Source organism: Blastomyces gilchristii (assembly GCF_000003855.2).
Source record: "Blastomyces gilchristii SLH14081 genomic scaffold supercont1.25, whole genome shotgun sequence".
Taxonomy (NCBI): Eukaryota; Fungi; Ascomycota; class Eurotiomycetes; order Onygenales; family Ajellomycetaceae; genus Blastomyces; species Blastomyces gilchristii.
The window spans coordinates 227054-248380 of record NW_003101657.1 but is presented as its reverse complement, the minus strand read 5'-3'; the positions used below and the strand labels follow the sequence as shown (position 1 = coordinate 248380).

The 21327-nt window shown below is 47.2% G+C and overlaps 10 protein-coding genes across 11 annotated transcripts; 6 read left to right on the top strand and 4 right to left on the bottom strand.

The window, feature by feature from the left end:
- Positions 1 to 68: 68 nt before the first annotated feature.
- BDBG_08591 (expression library immunization antigen 1) lies at positions 69 to 2122 on the bottom strand. The gene is made up of 3 exons (XM_002620965.2): positions 1277 to 2122; positions 671 to 1136; positions 69 to 562 (listed from the first exon to the last, which is right to left on the bottom strand). Exons 2-3 carry the CDS (start codon positions 1091 to 1093, stop codon positions 296 to 298), a joined length of 690 nt encoding a protein of 229 aa, XP_002621011.1. The 5' UTR covers positions 1094 to 1136; positions 1277 to 2122; the 3' UTR covers positions 69 to 295.
- Positions 2123 to 2934: 812 nt separating this feature from the next.
- BDBG_08590 (copper transporter) lies at positions 2935 to 5016 on the bottom strand. Its single transcript, XM_002620963.2, has 2 exons — positions 3342 to 5016; positions 2935 to 3239 (listed from the first exon to the last, which is right to left on the bottom strand). The coding sequence occupies exons 1-2, from the start codon at positions 3800 to 3802 to the stop codon at positions 3128 to 3130; spliced, it is 573 nt and encodes a 190-aa protein (XP_002621009.1). The 5' UTR covers positions 3803 to 5016; the 3' UTR covers positions 2935 to 3127.
- BDBG_08588 (metalloreductase) lies at positions 4598 to 8076 on the top strand. Its single transcript, XM_031723631.1, has 2 exons — positions 4598 to 5590; positions 5660 to 8076. Exons 1-2 carry the CDS (start codon positions 5433 to 5435, stop codon positions 7719 to 7721), a joined length of 2220 nt encoding a protein of 739 aa, XP_031580864.1. The 5' UTR covers positions 4598 to 5432; the 3' UTR covers positions 7722 to 8076.
- Positions 8077 to 8090: 14 nt separating this feature from the next.
- On the top strand, positions 8091 to 10653 carry BDBG_08587 (short-chain dehydrogenase/reductase). The gene is made up of 2 exons (XM_031723630.1): positions 8091 to 8966; positions 9088 to 10653. Exons 1-2 carry the CDS (start codon positions 8603 to 8605, stop codon positions 9969 to 9971), a joined length of 1248 nt encoding a protein of 415 aa, XP_031580863.1. The 5' UTR covers positions 8091 to 8602; the 3' UTR covers positions 9972 to 10653.
- A 540-nt stretch (positions 10654 to 11193) lies between these two features.
- On the top strand, positions 11194 to 11504 carry BDBG_17794 (uncharacterized protein; the record flags this gene model as incomplete). Its single annotated transcript, XM_031725441.1, has 2 exons — positions 11194 to 11284; positions 11371 to 11504. The coding sequence occupies 2 exons, from the start codon at positions 11194 to 11196 to the stop codon at positions 11502 to 11504; spliced, it is 225 nt and encodes a 74-aa protein (XP_031580862.1).
- Positions 11505 to 11519: 15 nt separating this feature from the next.
- BDBG_17793 (uncharacterized protein) lies at positions 11520 to 12056 on the top strand (the record flags this gene model as incomplete). Its single annotated transcript, XM_031725440.1, has 1 exon — positions 11520 to 12056. One exon carries the CDS (start codon positions 11520 to 11522, stop codon positions 12054 to 12056), a length of 537 nt encoding a protein of 178 aa, XP_031580861.1.
- A 385-nt stretch (positions 12057 to 12441) lies between these two features.
- On the top strand, positions 12442 to 15993 carry BDBG_08585 (uncharacterized protein). Its single transcript, XM_002620959.2, has 2 exons — positions 12442 to 12897; positions 13082 to 15993. The coding sequence occupies exons 1-2, from the start codon at positions 12815 to 12817 to the stop codon at positions 14256 to 14258; spliced, it is 1260 nt and encodes a 419-aa protein (XP_002621005.1). The 5' UTR covers positions 12442 to 12814; the 3' UTR covers positions 14259 to 15993.
- Positions 15928 to 16755, bottom strand: BDBG_08584 (nascent polypeptide-associated complex subunit beta; the record flags this gene model as incomplete). Its single annotated transcript, XM_031723629.1, has 3 exons — positions 15928 to 16178; positions 16273 to 16443; positions 16710 to 16755. 3 exons carry the CDS (start codon positions 16753 to 16755, stop codon positions 15928 to 15930), a joined length of 468 nt encoding a protein of 155 aa, XP_031580860.1.
- Positions 16756 to 17300: 545 nt separating this feature from the next.
- BDBG_08583 lies at positions 17301 to 20970 on the bottom strand. 2 transcript variants are annotated; one of them, XM_031723627.1, is made up of 8 exons: positions 20322 to 20970; positions 20153 to 20207; positions 19996 to 20095; positions 19816 to 19933; positions 18779 to 19722; positions 18618 to 18709; positions 18268 to 18554; positions 17301 to 18207 (listed from the first exon to the last, which is right to left on the bottom strand). In XM_031723627.1, exons 1-8 carry the CDS (start codon positions 20488 to 20490, stop codon positions 17882 to 17884), a joined length of 2091 nt encoding a protein of 696 aa, XP_031580858.1. In that variant the 5' UTR covers positions 20491 to 20970; the 3' UTR covers positions 17301 to 17881. The 2 variants fall into 2 exon arrangements, with proteins under 2 accessions (XP_031580858.1, XP_031580859.1); XM_031723628.1 differs by lacking the exon at positions 20153 to 20207 and having other exon boundaries at positions 17371 to 18207.
- Positions 20635 to 21236, top strand: BDBG_08582 (uncharacterized protein). Its single transcript, XM_031723626.1, has one exon. It carries the CDS (start codon positions 20680 to 20682, stop codon positions 20902 to 20904), a length of 225 nt encoding a protein of 74 aa, XP_031580857.1. The 5' UTR covers positions 20635 to 20679; the 3' UTR covers positions 20905 to 21236.
- The last annotated feature ends 91 nt before the right edge of the window (positions 21237 to 21327 follow it).

The window sequence follows — 21327 nt, the reverse complement described above, 5'->3', positions numbered from 1 at the left end:
CTATAAATAAATACTTTTGGGACGGGAATTAACCTACGCGGAAACATTAATGGGTTTTTTTTTTTTTTTTTTTTTTTTTTTTTTAAATAGCTGGAGGGACAACCGATGGCATTTCATTCAGGATATATACGCTGCTCAATCTGCGCACTCATTCTAGGAGGCATTTCCAATATCATAAAAAAAGCAAGAAACATTTCGCTACCCGAAGAAATAATCCTAGAAAGAAAAAAGAAGCTGAGCACCGATGGGAGAAATAAATAACATAACAAAAAAAAAACCATGCAAACCAAATTAACTACAGGAGCGCACCGGCGGCCAGAACTGCCGCACCCAAAACTCCCCACGCAGCAGCTTCCAACGATGCTGCAGAATTGTTCTCACCACCTTGGTCGCCGCCATTTCTACCTCCCGATCCACCCTGTCTCTCTCCATTTGGAGTAGATTCATTAGCGTTGATGCGGCCCACTGACTCTGGGAAAGGCTTGGCAGTGACACCAGTGCCGTTCCTGCAGGAAGCATCGTCGTCATCGGAAGAGAAGGCGGTGAATACGAGGTCTGCGCACTATTGATTGACAAGTAAGGAGAGAGAAATTGTCAGCTCATGGCCTTTTAATCCTTAAGCCTTGCATACCCAGATATATATCTACCATCTGAGAACGGAGGTACTCACGTTATACAACCCGCCGTTGGGATCCCCATTCGTCACAACTTGCAGAGTCGCTTCCAGACCCTCCGTCAACTGTGTCCCGAGTTTCTCCTCGGTCAACTTCACGTCCTGCAGACAGAAGTCACCCAGGCCTATTTCCATGAAAGTCGGGACCAGGGTGACGTTGAAATTCGTGCCTGGATCCGGGCCAATGGCTAGCAGGACCTGGACGGCGCTGTGGTCATGGCCCATTTTCAGGGCGACGTTGAGCTCTGGGTCCATGAGGGAGACTCTCGTGCGTTTGCTGGAGACGGGGAGGCCGCCGCAGGGGTATTCTGTGAGTTTGTCATACTCGGTGCCGCGAGACTCTGGTTTGATGAGTTCGAAGTGAGCGGACGCGAGGGTAAGGAGGTAGGTTAGATGGAGGAGGCTGGTTGGGAGCTGCATGTTTGCGGCCGCTGCGTGGTTGCTTCTCTATGCGGGTTGGGGCCTTTGCAATCGGCGTCAGTTTACTAATAATCTATGAGAACAATGATGGACAACGTTGACGGAGTAAACGTAAACCCCAATCAGCTAGGGACAGGGAAACTGCGCAGCTCAAGTCAAACACATTGAAGATCCTATACATACTAGGAACAGAGGCTAAAAAACAGGACGGTCAGCACGGTGGCTCGTGAAAACGTGAAACCTGTGGGTATCAACCAACAAGCGGATTTGCTTCGAAAATGAACATATACGGAGTCACAATAAATAATAGAAAACACTCGCGAGGGGCATGCCAATTAATATTTAAAGCAAGCTACGCTTATGGCCCTACGGCAGCACACGGCAGAGGCGGCTGGGATATGCCGCCAAGGTGATTCTTCCTCCACCACGGGCTGATCGCCAGATGGCTCGGGCGTGGAGTGCGCATGCTCCACCGCCGGAGTTCTGAAATAATGATGTGCCTGTAATACGTATACCATACCACCCTCTTTCAGCGGTCATATTCGTTGGTTATCTAGTTATGCAATAATAATGCTCCTACGACGCTCCAAGTGGAGAGAAACAACTCTTGAATCATCAGAATATTTTAGATACACTTATCTTTACGCCATATATCTGGCCCTAGAGTACATAAAAAAGAAGAACAGCAAGTTTCCACATGTCTGATCGAATTGATAAAAGAATGCTCGGTAACTTCTCTACACTATCGCAAACAGACACACGCCCACGATCAACAAAAACACACAAATACACACACAAGACGATAAGAAAAAGAAAAAGAAAAGAACAAGAAGAATCTGCTCAATTGTGCTCAAAGCGTGGAGTCACAAACCCACACAAGAAGCCCACCTACTTAGCGTTTTGTTTTGTTGATTGATTGCCTCGTGGCGGGGGATTTAGCACGACGCCAAGCAAAAGAGCAGGGGGGATGAAGAATTGAGGAAAGTTAATAAAAGGAAGAATAAATAAAATAAATAAATAATATATAGATGGGGGGGGAAAAAAAGAACCAAAAAAGGCGGGTAACTAAGATATAATTCATGTTGTGTGTATTATAATCTAGCTAGCAAGGTTCTCTTATATAGAATGTGACTTACAGGAAGTAGCAGATATTGTCTTGAACTATCTTGGTTATGTCAAGTCAAACCTTGGAATAGCCATCTCCAATCCCGCGATTGGCTTTTTGAAAAGCAGTGTAAATTACCATAGATAATCTATTCATCTCGTTTGCGTCGCCGGAAACCAACTTTTAACATGTACCACATTTCTCATCCAGATTATCAAATGGATATCATTGCCTTAATCCCTCTCCCGCCGGGTTCTGGTGCGGCTTAAGCCTAATACTAACATGCCGATATATGTACACCTCTGTAAAGTGAAGATAGGTAAGCCATCAAACTCCACTCGGCTGGGAATATATGCTATATACTCAGAAGGTAATGCACATTTTACATATCAATTACCCAGCTAGATCTGCAATGCCCATGCATCCGCGCTCGGTTGACGCATGAAGGGATGTTGCTATGATGTGAACGGTCATGTCCTTGAGCAGCAATCCGTAGGGTTACCAAGGTTGGAAACTCGCCGAAGGTCATTGGATACGTTGTGAGAGGTATAACGGAAAATGTTAATCGAAACGGGGTATAAGGCAACAGTCGGAAGGGGAATAGCCAATAGTTGGCTCATGATACGTGACACGTTGTATATTTGTGTGTCAAGTTGTCAAGTCATTTTTATCCCGCCCTCGTACAAAGGAGGGCGGCCTGCAGAAGTGATACGGGGAAATGTAAATGGACTGTAGGTGCGAATGGAAGCGGAATTCTATTCCATAATGCTACATCCATTAGAAGAGAAAAGACAATAAACAAGAATGGGGAATATGTACAGAACGAAGAGCGGACCCTCCCCAAGGCACTGCTCAAATAAAATAAGATGTATCGTGCCATAGAACATTCGTAATACTGAAAGCAAAGCAAAGAAAAATGAAACATATTTTTAATGGGCTTCAGCAGAACTCCCGAATCGGCCAACAGCAAGGTCACCAGCGAAGACACCAGCCAGAACCGACATAAAGTAGCCAACATTCATAGTCATTACAGCCAACATGCTATATAAAAATACCATATTAGTTTCACATCTTTTATATATCTATTTCACTGTTTTCTTCCAATATCCATCCAACAACGAAAGAACAGGGCGAAACACTTACAGCAAATATCCCACACCAGCAAGAACCATCACCAATAGAGCCCGCGGTAAATCAACACTAAACCGGAAAGGTGGTGTACGATTCAGCGGCCGTTTGATAACCTTAACTTTCTCCTCGACGCCATGCGCCGTAATCAGCGTGGCCGTGGACGCGTTGGGGTCATCCTGCATCCGCTCTGCTTCCGGCGTATGGCCCGCAACAACAACATATCGGCGCGAATAGGCCGCGGCGGTCCATCGGTGATCTAGTTGGATTTTGACAGCGATCAGGACCCGGAATATGGCGGCGAAGAGAAGAAGGAATATACAGGTCCCGGCGTAGGCACCGGCGGAGTTCGGGGTCCAGGCGATCGCGAAGAGGGGAGTTGCTTGGACGTTTTGGAAGGCCATTATCATATGCAGTTCCCCGCCAGAGGGATGGGAGGATACGCCGTGGCCACCATGTTGAGGGGAGGGAGACATTTTGCTGTAATTGGTTTCGTGATTTTTCTTTTGGTTGATTTGTTTGTGAGGAGTTCCACTGTGTATGTCGATCCGTAGGCGAGTTTAGTTGTATATTGTGTTCACCAGGGCCGATTGAAAGAGGTATTAAATCCTTCTGCTTTCCTTGAGAAAGTATCCAAGGACACGAAGTATATATGAAAACAGCGAGTTCGTCGCACACGTATGTTCTGTCTTCCTATCACCAGTTCGCTAGAGTATGATATATCTTTCAAGAATGGGTTCGAAAGATAATAATAAAATAAATAAAATAAAAATGAGCGTATAGCAGAGAGGCAGATACAAGCAGTAACTCTGTCCCAAGCTGGCCCTTGGATGCCTCTTTAAAAGCAGACGGGAAAATTAGCCCAAGGGCGCGGTGGATACGGCACTTCAAACGCCAGGCTTGAAGATCTGTTATATCGGCAGGCCTTGAAATCAGTAAAGGGCAGAGTTGACCCCGACAGGTCGGACGGACTAAGTGCAACAGGTCACGAAGACAACTATGCAGTGGAAGAGAGAAGAGGGAAGCCGAAGCGGGCGAGACCTGGTGTATGTATATACCTGCAGGAAACGATTGAGGCGTGGTGTCTTCGTATATGCCCTGGAGGGGTGGTGAGCAAAAAGAGTACGAGAAGAAGGCGGAGTGCTTTTTAGGAGCACTTTTGAGCTAGATCCCAACGATTACCGGGAGCTATAATGGTACACTGGATCCCCGCTGGTCGCAGATACGGATGTACGAGATGATCTGGCGCCGCCGGAAGGGTTCAAGTTTCCTATGTCTCACCAAACCCCCCCCCGTCCATCACCTTCTTTTGAGTCCAGACATTCGTTTGTATCAGACTCAGCGTGGGGCTCCCCTGTGGCACCCAAGCATGATGATGACCCCTTGAGTCAAACCACCCGGCACGAGGGTTCTCAGGAAATCGCCCGCCAGATCCGATATCTGCACAGGCCGTTCTATCTTCGCTTCTCGCATCCTGGTCGCGGGGCCACGGGGATAGGCCAGATTTGCGCTGGATACGGTTTAGCCCACGCGGCGGGGGCGCGCTTGAGCACATTTTCAATGTATGCTGACTCCAACAGCAGCGGCTAAGAAAAAAAAAAGAAAGCCCGCCGAGAAGGTCTGAGATGTTTGCTGGAATATTGCCGGCAAATTCCTGCTGATAATGGCGTAATATTATGCTCATTTTGCCTCTGGGCTTTGAGTTGCTGATAATAAAAAATTACCACCGTGAGCGATTCCAGCCCTCGCGGAGAACGGCTGTCTGTGTATTATTATCTGTGACATCTGTGCTTCCACATTGTGCTTCCTATCCAAGGACCCTGCCCCGCTCTCAAGCGCTGAGCGGAACAATCGGTTCTCATAACTTCTCGTTCCTGTCGTTCCTGTGTTGCTTGTTTTTATGCGACGGTAGATGTTTCTCTGCTCTAGTCTGTTGTCAGCAATGGGAGGAACATAAAGAAAGCAACATTGGACGCCTTTCTTTCTCCCAGCAATTAGAGACATCAAAAGATATCATTGATCCCTTATATTTTCATATTCGTATATCGGACACTTTTTATCTGTCGAACATACCATACCCCCATTTTGGGGTAAACAACCAGCACAATGAGCCATGCCGGGCATGGAGGGGGAGGGGGAGGTGCCTCTACAGGAGATGCTCCCAGCTACTTCTATATGCAACAGATGTACTGGGCGGTGGTGGGGAGCGCCATCGGGGTAGCCACCGTGGGCAATGTCCTGAACAAGATTGTAGCAGCCCAGAGGTGAGTTATGCATCTTGCGCTCATCGCTCAATGATGGATATCTCACTGCTAACGGAAACGAGTTGGCAGACTTGTTGATTCGAGCCCGACCCCGTCGAAACCGAAATCTCTTTTCTTTAGCATATATGCTACCATTACGGCCATGATGAGAGAGGTTTCCAATTACCCCCTTGCCCCGATCATTATAGGCCGTGCCGAATTTCATCTACCCCCTCTCGGGCCGACGATGCTTATGCTTGCCAATCTAATCGTGGTTATGGTCCTCTGCTCATACAAAATGAACATGTTGGACGAATGGAGCTGGGAGAGTGTGGGCTATCGCACTGGATTTGTCGCTTTCGCACAGCTACCTCTAGTGATACTCCTCTCTAACAAAACTAATATCATTGGCCTCCTCATCGGGTCGAGCTATGAGAGACTAAATTGGCTTCATCGGTGGGTTGCAAGGACAATGTGGCTCACCGCAACCATCCATATGGGGTTCTGGTTCCGCTCCTGGGCCAGATATGATTACATTACAGTAAAGTTGACTACAGACCCCATAACACAGCGAGGATTCGCTGCCTGGTGTATCTTGACCTTCATTGTTTTGGTCTCGGTGGCGCCCGTGCGGAAACTCAGCTACGAGATCTTTGTGTTGGTGCATGTTCTTACATTTGTTGGCTTCCTCGTAGCTGTGTGGTATCATGCTCAGGATGAGGTGAGAGAGTGGGTGTGGATACCGATTGGATTACTCGTCTTTGATCGACTCGCTAGATATGCCTTGGTATTATGCTCCAACCTCTCAATTTTTCATCCGCGTCGGAACGCAACAACCGCACAACGCCTTTGGGCCCACGAGGCCACCTTCACCCCTCTCCCCGGAAATGTTACACGAATTACAGTGCCGAACCCAGTGATATCCTGGAAGCCTGGACAACATGTTTTACTATCATGTCATGGCCTGGTCCCACTTCAAAGCCATCCTCTTACCATAGCTTCGATTCCGGGGGACAAGAAACTAGAATTCCTAGTGCGCGCACAAAAGGGGGGAACGAAGAAATTTTTCTCATATGCGTCAAAAAATCATGACCTTCTGGGCGGGCGCTGCACTAGTTCCGGGAATGTTAAGCTTGTCGGAGTAGAAGGCCCGTACGGAAGGATAAGGCCGCTACGGCAGTTCGATAGCCTGGTGCTACTTGCTGGGGGTATGGGCGCCACATTCACCATGCCCCTAATGCGTGATGTTGTGGAGGGCTGGAAGAGCGAATGTCTAGTCAAAGCCCCCCAGCGTGGGTCTTTCCTCTCATCTCCCAACCGGTCAGTTACCAAACGGATCCGCTTTATCTGGGTAATTAGATCCCGATCACTACTCAGCTGGTTCTCTGAGCATTTAGATGCCGCCCTACAAGATATAGATGCATGCCAGCAGCGTAACCCTACCTTTAAGGGGGAGCTCGAGATCAGCATCTATGTTACATGCGACGAGGAGATGGCTTCAACATCAAAATCCGAACCGCAGTTGCCATCACCACAATCAGTGAAGCTGCAAATTACCAACCCTACTTTGCTAAAAAGTGAACTAGCCAGAGAAGAAATCCTGGAGAAAAACATTGAAACTATCTCCATCACCTCCGCCTCAACAACCGATGAATCCGGCCCACAAACGGGACGTAACGAGTGCCAACCAGATGGCGGATGCTGTTGCACGCGCGAAGTCACCGACGAAAATTCTTCCTTCCCACCCTGCAACTGCTCAGGCCCATCTTTTTCACCACAAACTCCTCTATCAGAACGAGAACAGACGATAACCCAAGAAAAATCAACCCTCACCTCAAACCCAACTCCACCACAAAAGCCCTCCCCAACAACAACCACCACCGCCACCACACAAGAGCTCACTTCCCACCCACTCCCAAAGTCAGTACTCGACCCTCGTGTCCGAATTCTCTCGGGCCGGCCCGACTCGCGTGGCATAATCCGCAAAGTCCTCGAGGTGGCTGAAGGCGAGAGCGGCGTCGTGGTATGTGGCCCACGTGGGCTTAATAGTGATGTACGTGGCAGTATCGTGTCGCTAAGTGACGAGCGGGCAGTCCATAAGGGTACGGGGGCCCAAGGGATATATTTACATGTAGAGAGTTTTGAGTTCTAATATCTCCTTTTCTTCGACTTCTTGGATTTTCGAGTCTCTGTATGTATCTTGGGACAGCATTGGCACCTTTTCTCTAGAATGAACGTTAAGCATAGGCTGGATATCTGGTGTTTGACATCAGCTACGATACTTTTATTTCTCTCTCTCTGTTTTTTTTATTCCTAGATAATATATTCTTCTTCAATTTATAAATGTATGTAGTCAAGAGGCTATACTCCGTATATAACATCTATCTGAGCTAAGATGAACTCGGAATTTTTCTAGTTACAAAAATAGTACAGATGACACTTCCGTAGCCGGAGCTGCATGGTCCGTGCTCAACTGGCGCATCTTCAAATCACTGACGACAATCAGCAACAACCTCATCACAGGGATTCCAAGCGCAGGGGAAAGTATTGATATCGACGACTTATATACACCGATTATCTTTGCCATTCGTTGCGGTCCAGACACCTACCGCGCTTGCTAATCTCAAGTTAGCACATTCCTAACATTTCAGGAAGTCATAAATATTCCTTCTGCTTGTCCATTGGTTTACTTTTTATTCCTTACTTGCATCGGTCTCCCGGGTTTCGTTTTCGTACATTAACTTCACATCTATATACGTGGGCAGTTCTTCTTTCCATCTCTCGATTTTGCGGAGGAAAAAGAAAGGAGGAAACAAGAAGATATCTGCTGCCCTTGGCGCATATAAAGCCAGATTATACTCGAAGGCAAAGATCCAGAGACTAAAGCGCCAACTCAAGCTTAAAATCTTGAAGTACAGAACCATCAAGCGGATCAAGGATATTCTTTCAATCCCCTGAGGTTTATGGGCCAGCGTCCCCAGCAGCAAGATCGAAAGTTTGATTCCCAAGAATTTTACTTTTGAACAACCCAAAATGCTTCAGGGAAATGATACTTTCGCATCTTCTCCCCCAGAATCTGGGAGCAGAAGCAACGAAACTAATAGTAGCATCGATAACAGTGAAGTAGCCGAGTGTCGAAAAACCACCATGAATCTCTCAGCTTCAGCTTCAGCTTCAGCTACCCCATCGACTCATGGTAGAAAAACTCCCAGCGCTTGGCAGGAGGTGATATCCACAGCCCGGTTTATAACTGGCATGTTGCACTACCCAGTAGAGAATCTGATGTATCTCGCATCGACGGTGAGCCATATCGGCTCAAAACTATTGGGTAGAAGAGTGTTTGCGCCGGAGAGAGATATGGGGGATCTAAGAGGCAAGGTTATACTTCTCACAGGAGGTATGTTCCGGACAACTTGCTCTCTTTACCCCTTTCATCACATAATAGAGGGCCCATGGTCTCCTGTAGACGGTGCGAAGTGCGCTGATCACCTAGCGTGTGTGTCTAACTATATCACCAGGAAATACTGGACTCGGCAAACAAACTATCCTCCAACTCGCCAAACACGGCCCATCCCGCATCTACCTGGCCGCGCGCAGCGAAGATAAAGCGCTTGCAGCCATAACAGATATCAAATCTTCCCTGAGCACCGAACAAACTTCAGCTACTGACATCCGTTTCCTACCCCTCGACCTCGCATCATTCCAGTCCATCCAAACTGCCGCATCCACCTTCAAGTCCGAAAACAGCCGGCTCGATATCCTAATCCTCAACGCTGGCGTAATGGCCTTACCGCCAGACACTACCGAGGACGGTTACGAGATCCAATTCGGCACAAACTTCCTCGGCCACTTCCTCCTTACAAAACTCCTATTACCTATCCTCCTCGAAACTGCAAAAGCCTCGAATGTCCCCCGCCAGCCAGCAACAGCAGACGTGCGGGTAATCTCAGTCTCATCCCTCGCCTGGCAACTAGCTCCAGCCTACAATCCACTGGAGACCATGACATCCACAGCGAAGCTTCTAACGGAGAACACCTGGACGCGCTACGGCTGCTCTAAAGCCGCCAACGTCGCGCTCGCAGCGCAACTAGCCCGCCTCTACCCGCAAATAACCTCTGTATCTCTCCATCCAGGTCTAATCTTGACCAACCTATACTCACCGACGAAGTTCTCTAATCCGCTTGTGAGGTATGCAACTGCTGCGGCGGGGCCCCTGTTGACAGGTGAGGAGGAAGGGGCGCTTAATCATTTGTGGGCTGCCGGGGTAGAGAAGAAGATGTTGACGAATGGGGCGTATTTCAACCCTGTTGGAGTTTGGGCGAGGAATTGGTTTGCCGAGGATGAAACCGTCGGGAATGGGTTGTGGAGGTGGGCTGAGGGGGAGGTTAGGGATTGGATTTGAGTTTGACCAGAGCTGTTTGGGGCAGTCCCCGCGTACATGAAGATGAAAGAGATGTTTAGATATATCGTATTAATATTTTTCTCCCTTTTTGCGCCGGTATGGACCAGTCTTCTCTTGGCTGTCACCGGGATTCTTGCTACTGTTTAGTAGATATTTAATGGATGACTCGCTTGGTCTGTGTTCTCTGCTTTGTCACTTGTATGTTCTATAACTTTCAAATTTTAGACGTGTTCGGCAGGTGACTGACTCCATTTACTCTTGATATCATTTCCCGTCTTTTTCCACTTCCCCTTGTAAATTCCGCGCCTCATTTCCCCTCCATGTTAAGCGCAGTTTACTCTACAGAACTCAAAAAGCTGGCAACTTGTGATGGACATGGTATTATCAATCATTACGAGGGATGCAAACAATCAGGGGTGGTTTGTTGCATTGAATTCGGAGCGGAGGAGTGAAGATTCAAATGGTTGAACGATGCGGAAATAAACTATGTTAACTTATGTTGCCCATCCTGGGGTGGATTCAAAGACCGGAAATTGAATTCAGGAGAAATATTTGTGGAAGGAAGAAGATGGTGGACCTTATAATGTCTTCAAACATACAGAATGATGAAATATCTTTCTGAAAGATTTTACTAATGTAAAGGAAAGTGTATGAAAAGTGAGGCAAAGCCGGATCTTTCCACCGCCTGCTTTTTTTTTCTTAATTTATTTGTTTCTGAAAACCCCTGTCGGCTTGTTTGCTCTAGGGGTGGGGAGTAGAGAACATGAGCATATGTGCCGATGCTATTCTTCTTGTTTCGAGACATAGGATCGAATAAAATGGACTTACGTGTATCCTACCCGGCTACCTTGACTGGTACATTTACATGCTGAGCATTTGTGAAAATTCACTTTCGAATCTTCATATACAGGAGTGTACGGTAGAAGCAGTGCATGTTTGATAAGTACGTCGTCTACTAGAGTTTATGACCGCATATTCTACTTCTAACCCTTTCCTTCTCCCTCTCCTTCTCCTGCCCCTCTTCATACCATCATCTCCCTCCTTCTCGTAGTCCTTCACCTCTTTCATTATAACAACCTCTTGTTCTCCAGTTATCATTATTCTTCTTACAACTTCCACGGTCGTACACACTTGTTCGCCCTAGCCATACAAACATCGACCCATAAACATCATTCCAACCACGCAGGCCAAATATGGACGCTGCCACTTTATACAAGCAGAAATGCTCGCCATATACCCTTTGCTAAAACCGACTAGCTGGGGTAAATGGCAATGGAACGGGCCTGCTGGCTGGCAAGAAGAAGACGAGAAGAGTAAGTGGGCTGTTGGTGACAAAATCATGCAAGAAACATGCTAGAGACTCTTCAAAGTGATTAATTCTAATCATACGTCTGTCCAGCCGGTGAGGAGCCGGATGTTTCGTCGACGGGGGGACGGGCCGATGACCCTAAAGATCCACAACAAATCCAAGGCCCAACGACTTTCCCATGGATTTCCCGATGGGCACAAGAAGTCAGATGTCCAGATACATAGGTAAAATCTTATTATATGTCGGGCAAGGCCGAGCTATCCGATTCTACGACATCCGTCGAAAAAGATTCCCACCCCGATGATGAAGAGTTCGTCGATCGGAGGTCTTCAAAAGGTAACCGAAACACTGCACCTGACTCTGCTGCCCTGGGCGATGATTCCCTTCCTAAAGGTGACTGGTTCATCGCTCAAACACCTGCAGAGGATGACACAGGGCTTACCTTGATGGCGGCCTTTGAGCAAGGATGCGGGAGTCTAAATCCTTTGCAGGGCCTGGACTCATTCTGCATATCCGAAGACATTGAGATGATAGGCTGCGAACCAGTAGAAATACTAGAGGAGGAGAAAGTGGACTGGGAATGGTCAGGGGTTCCGAGTCCGTATCCACGCATCCAGCAACCTTTAGAGCCACCTCTCGAAACCAAACCTGAGCCCTACACAATTTGGTTAGCTCCGAGAGCCCCGATCCCGCCTCCGGTAGGGCAGACGAAGGAGCAGGAAGTTGAGGCTGTTAACTTCCTGCTCGCCATTTCCAGAGATCATCCACAGCTGTGAGAAATCCTGGTGGGGGTGTATTTTAGCGAGGGTAGACACCCACGCGCACACCTCGGATATAACGAACAAGCTCAGGAAATTCTCAAGGGCCAAAATTGGGAGTGGAACTGGGCTTTGTAGGATATTCGCGAACAATGTGCTGCTGAGGCGCCTGCTCTGTACACGATACTCGGAGGACAGGAAGGGGAATTCCTGGAGCCCATTGCCGAGTCAATCTTTGATGGAAATGAGGACTTGTTCCCCAGGTGTATCAAGCAATGGCAATCGGAAGAAATGGAGCACGACAAATGCGCCCTTGAAAACATTCTGATTCTTGCAGGATGGTGCTGCAATCTAGCATCGACACGGGAGTGGCGTCTAATGGCGGACTTAAAAAAAACTTGTCTAAGGGATCGAATAAGGTCGAACTGCTACAGCAGGCAATTCGGGAGCTTCCCCGGTTCGCGTAGAGATGTATCGATGATCCAAACTGCAGGTCAGTTCCTCCACCCAAGTTTGCTATCGTTTGTCGTCGTCGTGTCAATCGATATAGATTCGCTTGGCGGATGATACACGTGACTGGTCAAACACGTGATATGTAGTTATTGTTTTAAATACAGCTTCAAACTTTTGCGTCCTGAAAAAGAGCTCAACCAGAACAAACAGGCCGCCGCTGTGCAAATCAACACCGCTCTCATCGTACTTAAGTCCAGCGGTTGCTGATCGCCGCCGCTATTATGCCCGTTCGTATTGTGTACTTCTGAGAGCTTACCGTTGCTATGGAGTACCACGCTGTTCCTTTAGAGGAACGCGCCAGAGACGAGAAAGGAAATATTCTCCCTTGGGGATATGTTTACAAAGAGTAAGATATTCTCCCCACATCCGTCTGCTTTATTCTCTTTTTGCTGCTATGTTTTATGTATTATTATATATGTATTATTATTCACTTTCACCTCACTCTCGCTTTGTTGGATGCTGTCACCATCTTTGTTACTCCTCGTTTACAATGCCCGCCGCTTCCCTACCAAAACTAACCTATCTATTAGCGAGTCGCGGAATCCACGACGGCCCCCAGAAGAGAGTGGTCCTTTTGGAAAGAGGCGGAATGCGCGTTACAACTCTACTCGATCGGGAACTCGAACGGGGACTCCAGCCAGAAAAGAAAACCCAAACGTGGCAGAGTTCAGCAAGCTTTTCGCGCAGCAACAGGAACAAGAACAGGCTCAATTAAAGCACCTACCTCCGTCCACTACCAATAATTGTAACGATCCACCCCGAAAGTCTATTGAAAAAGTTGCTACGGAGTGCGTCCTTTATGGCTACAAGACCAAAGATTCTGAATGGAAAGTCATTGACAAATTCGAGCGAATATCTCACGGCATGATATGCGAGGATTATTCCAGAACCGACCCTGATTTGACACCAAAATATCCCCAGCTACTAAGCGGTCGTGACGTCGTTATTCACCCGACTTTATCAGCTGATGCCAATAAGAAAGCGAAACGATATGCTGGAGGAGATCACTGGATAAAGGTCACATTTGACTCAGCCGTTGCCGCTGATCGTGCCTGCTTCTTCTCCCCGCAAGATATAGACGGTTTCCTAGTATTCTGTGAACCATACCATGGTCAGGGTCCACAACATGATGCTCCGATTCCCAAAGACTCTGCCGAATCTATTCGACTGCAACTGAAGCCACATACTTTAACTCTGTCTCAGTCCAACATATTCCTTCAAAAACCATCTGATCTCGACAGATCTACCCTTCCTCGCTCCTTCATTACCAATACAATCTCGACGGACGGAACTATAGATGACTCTGTTGCTTCTCAGGGATCCACTGTAACTGCCAGCTCTGCGACAGCCACTGATTTAGGCTCAGGGAGCACTCTGCGCCAGCGCCAAACTCAAACTCAACTGCAGTCCCAATCCGAACCTCCACGAAAACCTGAATCCGAATGTATGACCCATATTCCCACAGTTCGTCGTGCCGTTTTACGGCCAATCTCTGAAGCGCTACCTCCCCAACCAACTGTCATTGAACGGATCCTTCGGTCTATTCCAATTTTAAGCTGGTTTACTGGGGACATCGTTGGTGATGGGCCTGTACTTGGCGAAGATGGAACGTTCGATCATGACAAATCAAACGCTTACTGGCGCTTCTGGTACATGATAGACAGGCTGCTTGGAACTGACTTGTGCGCCCTGAAGGAAGAATCCTGACCCCGCAACTGCCATATCAACCTGTCGCCTTTATACATATCACCATCAACGACGCGCTTACTGCGTTCCCTCTCAAAATGCAACATCCGGCTGCATATTCCTCTCGACCCTGCTTTGGATAGCCGTTATGTCTCCCTTCGAACGACGACGTTTCATGGCGACCAAGGTCGTCTGCAATGGTCGTGGTATGGCTTAGCAAGGGTCGTGGAAATGTGTGATCACTCGCACCACAGAACATAAACTTACGGCTGCATTGGCAAGGCCCTGTATTTATACACTCCAAAGTAATGAACACACTTCATACTTGAGCTTTGTTATCGATCTGAAATGACACAGTACTAAAGCGCTTTGATATCCATCGTTTCCGCCTTGCCGTTTGTCTACCAGCATGGGATATATTTCCCCCGATATGTTATATTTACTTGTGCAATGACAAACACATCTTCCTTTGCCATACCTTTTTATCTTCGTGCGTTTATGAGCTTACTAGGTTTTAGTGTTTTGTCACACAAGGGTCATGTATGGCGTTCGAAATTTCGCAGGTACCTATTTCATCACCTGTCGCGTTTCGCCCTCCTGCGTCTTTGACCCTTCTCCCCCGAGATCTGGCGGGTGAAGAGCAGAGCCTGGCATTTCTTTCGACATGATTCACTAGATGTTGCCACTGCTTAATGTATTTATTTTACTCTCCTATTTAAGCAATTTCTCTCGGTTTTATTCCCCCTTTATGACTGGATGTCCTCTTGGAACTACTGTACCTGAAGACTCATATCCATAGAGAGAAATAAATGCCTTGCGTTGAGCGCCAAGTTTTATTTTGTCTCCCTTTTCTCTGTTGATGGAGCCCTTCCCGTAACTCTTCCCCTTCTTGTGATTGCCAATGCATCTCTAGTTGGCAACCAAGGTTGGTTTTTTGGATCAGATAGGAACCGAATGAGAGATATCGATACAACAACACAAAGTATCATTAGAAAAAGGCATACAAAACATTTAACCCTGCTTAGTGTGAAGCATATAGAATTCCAACGCTAAAATCCGTTCATCTGCGGAGGCTATTTTCGCGCACAAACCGCCAATGTAGTCAGTCAACTCTTGTCTTCCTTCACCCAGCCCTCTGAAATAGGGGGTCGAATTTCATGCCCTGCAGCATGTAATGAACCATGAGGGGTAAATGTGGCAAGCGACGTCATGGTATGAGGATCAATGGATGCTTGTATGTTGAGAGATATAAACCAGGACTTACAAGGCACGCTACTTTGCCTATGTTGCGCATAGCACATGGCTATGCTTGTGCACAGGAAGTAGAGATCAGGGGTCATAGGCAGAGAGCGCAAAGTAATGAGGGAAAATCGTAAAGAAAAATGATCATCAAACTCAACGCGGCACCAGTTGGGGCCTGTTTCTTTAAATCTGTGTGTTTTTCATTGGGATGCTTTATTTTGTTCCACGGGCGCCTTAAATAATTCTCAATTTTTCCAGTTTCCCCTTTTCTGATCATTTCTGGCTTTCGATCAGGGACACCAAAATGAACCGCCAAATAATAAAAACAAAAAGGGAGGAAGAAGAGAACGCAAATATAATTTTATGAAAATTGTTAAAATGGATTCCCTTTAGGTCGTATTTAGGATAGGTTGCGGTGTTTTTTTTGTTCAATGTCCGTCCTCCACAATCATTCAACCTTGCTCTCGAAGTTCTCTCCATCAACTAGATCGGGAATATCGTCATCGTCCTCATCATCATCCTTCTTGTCATCTTCACCTTCCCTCTTCTGCATGCTCTGGTAGCTCTCGGCCAGTTTGCGGAGAGACGCAAGTGAGTCGGGTCCCAGTTGGTTGAGGATTCCAGGTACAAGCTCAGTGAGCTCTTTGTCTTCGCCGTTGCCGTAGATGGCGAAGGTGTTGCTGGGGACGGAGGCGTGAACTATATTGTGGAAATTGCAAGGGAAGAAAACCAACGTTAGATATATAAATTCCAATGCCGAAAGATACCAGTAATAGGGGGTCGCTAAACGCACCTTTAGGGGCAGCGAAGTGAATGACATTTCCGTCTTCCTTGAACATGTTCACCTCCTCAATAGCCTGGATGGGCTGCACATTCAGCTTCTTCAACGACGTTTGGAGCTTCTTGTCATCGGTTCCGGATGACTTGTGGACCTTCTTCATCTTGCGTCGTGGGGTACCCTTGCCTCTATACATAGGAAAGACATGAAATCATTAGCCATCGAATTAATATAACCCAACCTTGCTCCCTTTACAGATAAAGAATCAACTGGTCATTTCCCGGTCACGCGACTAGGAGGAGCTCGGCAACTAATATTAGGATACGTACCCTACAAAACACCATAGCAGTCAGCGATCGTCCAATCGTTCAAAAAGAATTAATATTCCCCGGACAATAGTATCTCCCAGGAAAAAGATGGGGGGAGGGGAGGTTGGGCTTTCCAACACTTACCAATCCGCACACTCTGCTGGAGCCTGGCCAATTTCGCTTGATCCATGATGGGCAATTGAATGCGATGGAGAGAAAAAATCAAGTACCCGCACGAACGAAGGAGTCAGGAAGGAATGGTAAATCTGTTCAAGCCGTCTTTTGCCAGGAAAAAGCAGCGCACGAAAATTCGGCGAAATTAATTAGCCCATCCGCACACAGTGCACACACACTATCTATTGGAAGGTGACTGATTTGTGGGGGCGAGCAAACAACGCAGGCGGGCCGCAACAAGGTCGCTTTGCATATGGCTTCGCAGAGCAGTAGAGGTACGTACCGAACAAGATAGCGTTGAGCAGATGTATACAACAGGATTAGCTGAATGGCTGCTGGTTTATTCGTGCCGTCGATTGTTTTTGCTTGTGGTCGCGGCTCTGGGTGGTTCTGACGGCCAGATTAGTCAGCGGGTATGTCGGATCTATTATTATCCGAAAGTTGAGTACGCCAGTCTATAAAAGGCTAGGCTGCACAAAGTGTCGAGCTTAACCTAACCTCACGATTCGGAAGTGGATAGCAGGGAGAATTCGATTGAGAAATTTTGGATTTTAAGCGCGAGTTTCTTCTAAACAAGCGGGAAAAATAGAATGTACGCCCGCAGAACGGGGTATGAAAAGGGAGGGAAGGGTGGATTATTGTATTATTTATACATTGAGTGGATGAATATCTATATCTCGCGGTATGGTGGGAGCAAGAGACCCAAGCATTGCGGCGGGTATATACAAAGACCATCGGGAAAGAAAAATAACAATGCGATTGCAACATCCATCTGGTATCCAAGCAGGCGGAAAGAGTGAAAAAATATGACGGGGTAAAACTAGTTAAAAGGTGAGGAGTTTTCGAATTAACCTGTGCAAATGAACGACTGGGGCTAAATGAGCTGAAAAGCAAAACGAAAACGAGAGGAATAAAAATGTACAAAGTATGGGAAGGGAGAGCAATGTACACAGGAAGATTTATAACCCGCATATCTGTCCGGTATGGGGCCTGGCTTGCTTGGCGTGTAATGCAATAAAGGAACTGGCGGGTAACTCGCTAAAACAACAAAAGGATCTCGTCCTAGATCTAACCTCCAGATGAATTCCGAGTTTACGCCACGTAGATGACACTAAGAAAATCGTATAGGGAGAAAGGAAAGCTTAATCATAGTCGTCTGGTAGGAGGACCTTCAGCTGGCTCAGTTTGTCCTCGCAGTTGATCTCCATTCTCATCAGAATATCCACGCTGGCATTTTTGCTAATGAGCAACTGCGCTACGAGCCAGTAGTTGTACGCTCCCTTGAAGAATCCCACGCGCTCCCACTCAGTACTGGGAAGCTCGGTGCGGAGGGAGATCCATAGTGACCGCCAGTGCTCAAGAGCGACCTTAATCCCACTAACAGTTGCGCAATCTGTTTTGTTGATGTTTCGGTTTCCAAATTGTGGCATTGCAAGGTTTATGATCATATGGATGTGGGCGTAGATTTCTTTGCATGTAAGCTTTTGTTTCCCTTGGGTAATTGATATTTTAATGGGGTAGGACTTACGATGGATGAGAAGAAACATATCCATTATTCCTAGGTGTAATTTGTTCGTGCCGCAGTGAACGAAAAGGGGGCGGACAGGCCCGTTTTCCACGAACAAATTTTGAAAAGCCTGGTATACCGTCATCTCGCGGCTGAGCCGGAAGTCTGGTTCCAGAAATGGATGTCTAGCCGCAAATTGTGATTCGTGGCAAGGTAAATCGCATTGGATTTCGATGTTCGTCAATCGTGAAGGATAGTTCTGGAAAAATGGCATTGCGGAGTCGATCATCGATACGAGAATCATCGTCCTTGATGATATCAGTTAGGAGAACATCAAGTAACAATTAGTGAGGGGCAAAAGGCCGACCAACCGTATCCGACACTCTTTCTGGAGCCAAAGGTATTCGCTCATTTGATCTTCAAGGCCATGCCTACACTTTGTCAGCTGCATTTGACGTGCAACCTTTTCCATGGGTTAGTTGACTCATTGCACTGAAAACAGAATTCAAGATATTCGTCGGGTTGGACCTACCCTGACCACTTCTCCAAACCTAACCTCTATCACTCGATTCCTCGCAGCCCTAGAACCTCCCCAGTACTGTATCAAAAACATCAAATATCCCGCTTGGAAATTTTCAAAGCTCCTCCAGTCTGTCTTTATATCGACTCGGTCATGGGCTACTTTATATGATTGGGCAATTTCAAATTCTTGGGAATACACTTCGGTAGAGAAGATGAACATCTCTATTACATCGGACATCTTTTTCGCCGCAAGCCTTTCGCTTGCGTTCTCCGAATAAGTAGCTCCCATAAGGACGACAGCAGCAAGCAGAGTCGGAGCAGTTGTTTCAGGATTGAAACTCGGCTGGTGTATCATTGGGCAGTTATTGTGCCAGCTCTGAAAATAGAGAGCGACAAACTTTTGGATTCTTTGGGTCATTAACAAAAATCGCAGCTCATGCGCGAGTTCCATTGACGAGATCTCATCCAATCCCAACACCCATGATTTTGATAGAATTGATTGTATCAAGTTCGTCGAATACGGGCTTTCTGGTTGAAAATATGGTTCTGCTGAAGATGTTAGGGGAAGCCCTTGAATGGGAGTCGCAGGTGGGTGAGCAAATGAAGTTGGAGTTTCGTCAGGCTGGAATCGAGGGCCAGTGTTATATCCGCCATTAAAAAATTGAAGAAACCCGTCATTGTAAAATGCCACATCCACAGGCTGGCTCTCAATTCCTGAAACGGGATGATGGGTGTGAGCATTATCTGGTAAATTCACAGGCTCTCGCGTGCTCATGGCTTGGCTCATGTTTCCCACATGATTATGATTATGCTCAGGCCAAGAAAGAACTTGGGCTCTGTCATGGCGGGAAGGGAGGTGGAAGCCTTCTGTAAAGCTATCCGTGCCTCCATTGAGCAGGAATTTGACTGAACCCCGCTCAGAAGTCTGATCAAAATCGTCAGATTTCGTTGAATCTGTTATTTGAGAGTATTATAGTATAATGCCGGTGATTAGCGCATCCAGGAATGAAGAAGTTGATCACACCAGAATTAAGGATGATGACATACCGGTCCGAGTTTCACTATCATCATACGGCCTTGAACTCTGACGAGTGCATGGAATATTTCTCTTCAGGCACGCACCACATGGACAAGCCCCATCGCAACGTAACTTCATAGAAGTGCACTGTAAAAGAAAAGCGTTACTAAATTCGGCCATTCTCAGGCTAGGAAAATAAGGGAACTTACAGATTCACAAGCATGACGCTTCCTGCCTCTTTGGCTAGTCTCCGGGATAAGTCGATCCCCGCGCTGGGGGCAATCATGATAATGGTCGCGCAAATTATCGCTTTAGACGAAATAATCAGAAACTGTATAAAGGGCGGAGACACACGATGGAGCTCACCAGCGAGCGAAAGCAGCGCTGCAGAATATACAAGAATAGGGTCTTATGCCAGAATCTATGTTACATTTAAGCATAATTCCCTCCGCGAGTCACGGCATCAGTCACAGTTGGGGGAAAGGGGAAGAAACTGCGGGAGGGGGGAGAAAGGGGGGAGGTAAAAATCACATACGACGGAGCTGATGACGTTTTAGATGGTCAATACGAGTAAACAAGCGGTCACAGACAGTGCATTTGAATTGCTTCTCGGAAGCCTGCTTCATGACTCTGTTGAGGGACATTTGACACGGTAACCAGCTCAATGTGGCATGTAGACGCACCCTGAATGCATCGAAACGCATATATAACTCTGCCGGAGGAGAGAATAGGAAGAAATAATAAGTTAGGGCTCATGGCAGAATTGGGAAAGACTCCAGCTCGGTTAGCTCGAGTTGGCCAAAGGCACGTGGACGGTTGGATTTAGCCCCTGAGAAGCTAAACTCGAACAAGCCAACCGCCAACGCTTCGATTTCGGCCTGGCACCGTGGATCATGGAGACGTTGAAGTCGCTGCAGGAAACGATCTTGATAGATCTGCGGGATGTGGGCGCTGTGGCTTCTCTTAGTCTTAGGTTGGCCATCTGTGCTGACTTCGTAACTGTTGCGGATTACGCATCAGGCGGAGGCCATACTTCGCTAGCTACTCTGGCCACGCTCAAGAAGAGCTGTTGCATCTTTGTGGGGAAAGCAAGACTAGACGGTAACGTCTCTGGCTAATTACTAGGGATTCAGGATTGTCCATCGGCGCCACTGAGGGGCTGACGAACGAGGTCGACAAAGAAGAATAAAATAAATCAAATGAAGGAATCGTGCAAGCCTGTGGTGTACAAGTGCCGGGCAACAATACCATGCACTGGCACCGGAGCAACAACTCTAATATTGCTTCTCGTGCTAAATATCATCTTTGGTCGTTGAACCGCTCAATCTCAAACAGTTACTACCCCAGAGGGCAGCTAGCCGATCACTCTATCAAGGGACGATTACCCGCCTTAACCGAATTGCGAGGCAAGTATTCAAGTATGGTTATCACCGGCCCTTTTCTACGACTCCACCTCGACCGTCCTTGCATGAAGGGATTTAGGCTGCAGATCATGCAGAGCCGCTTTTTTTCTGCGTGGATTTGCTGGTAAAATGGAGTCT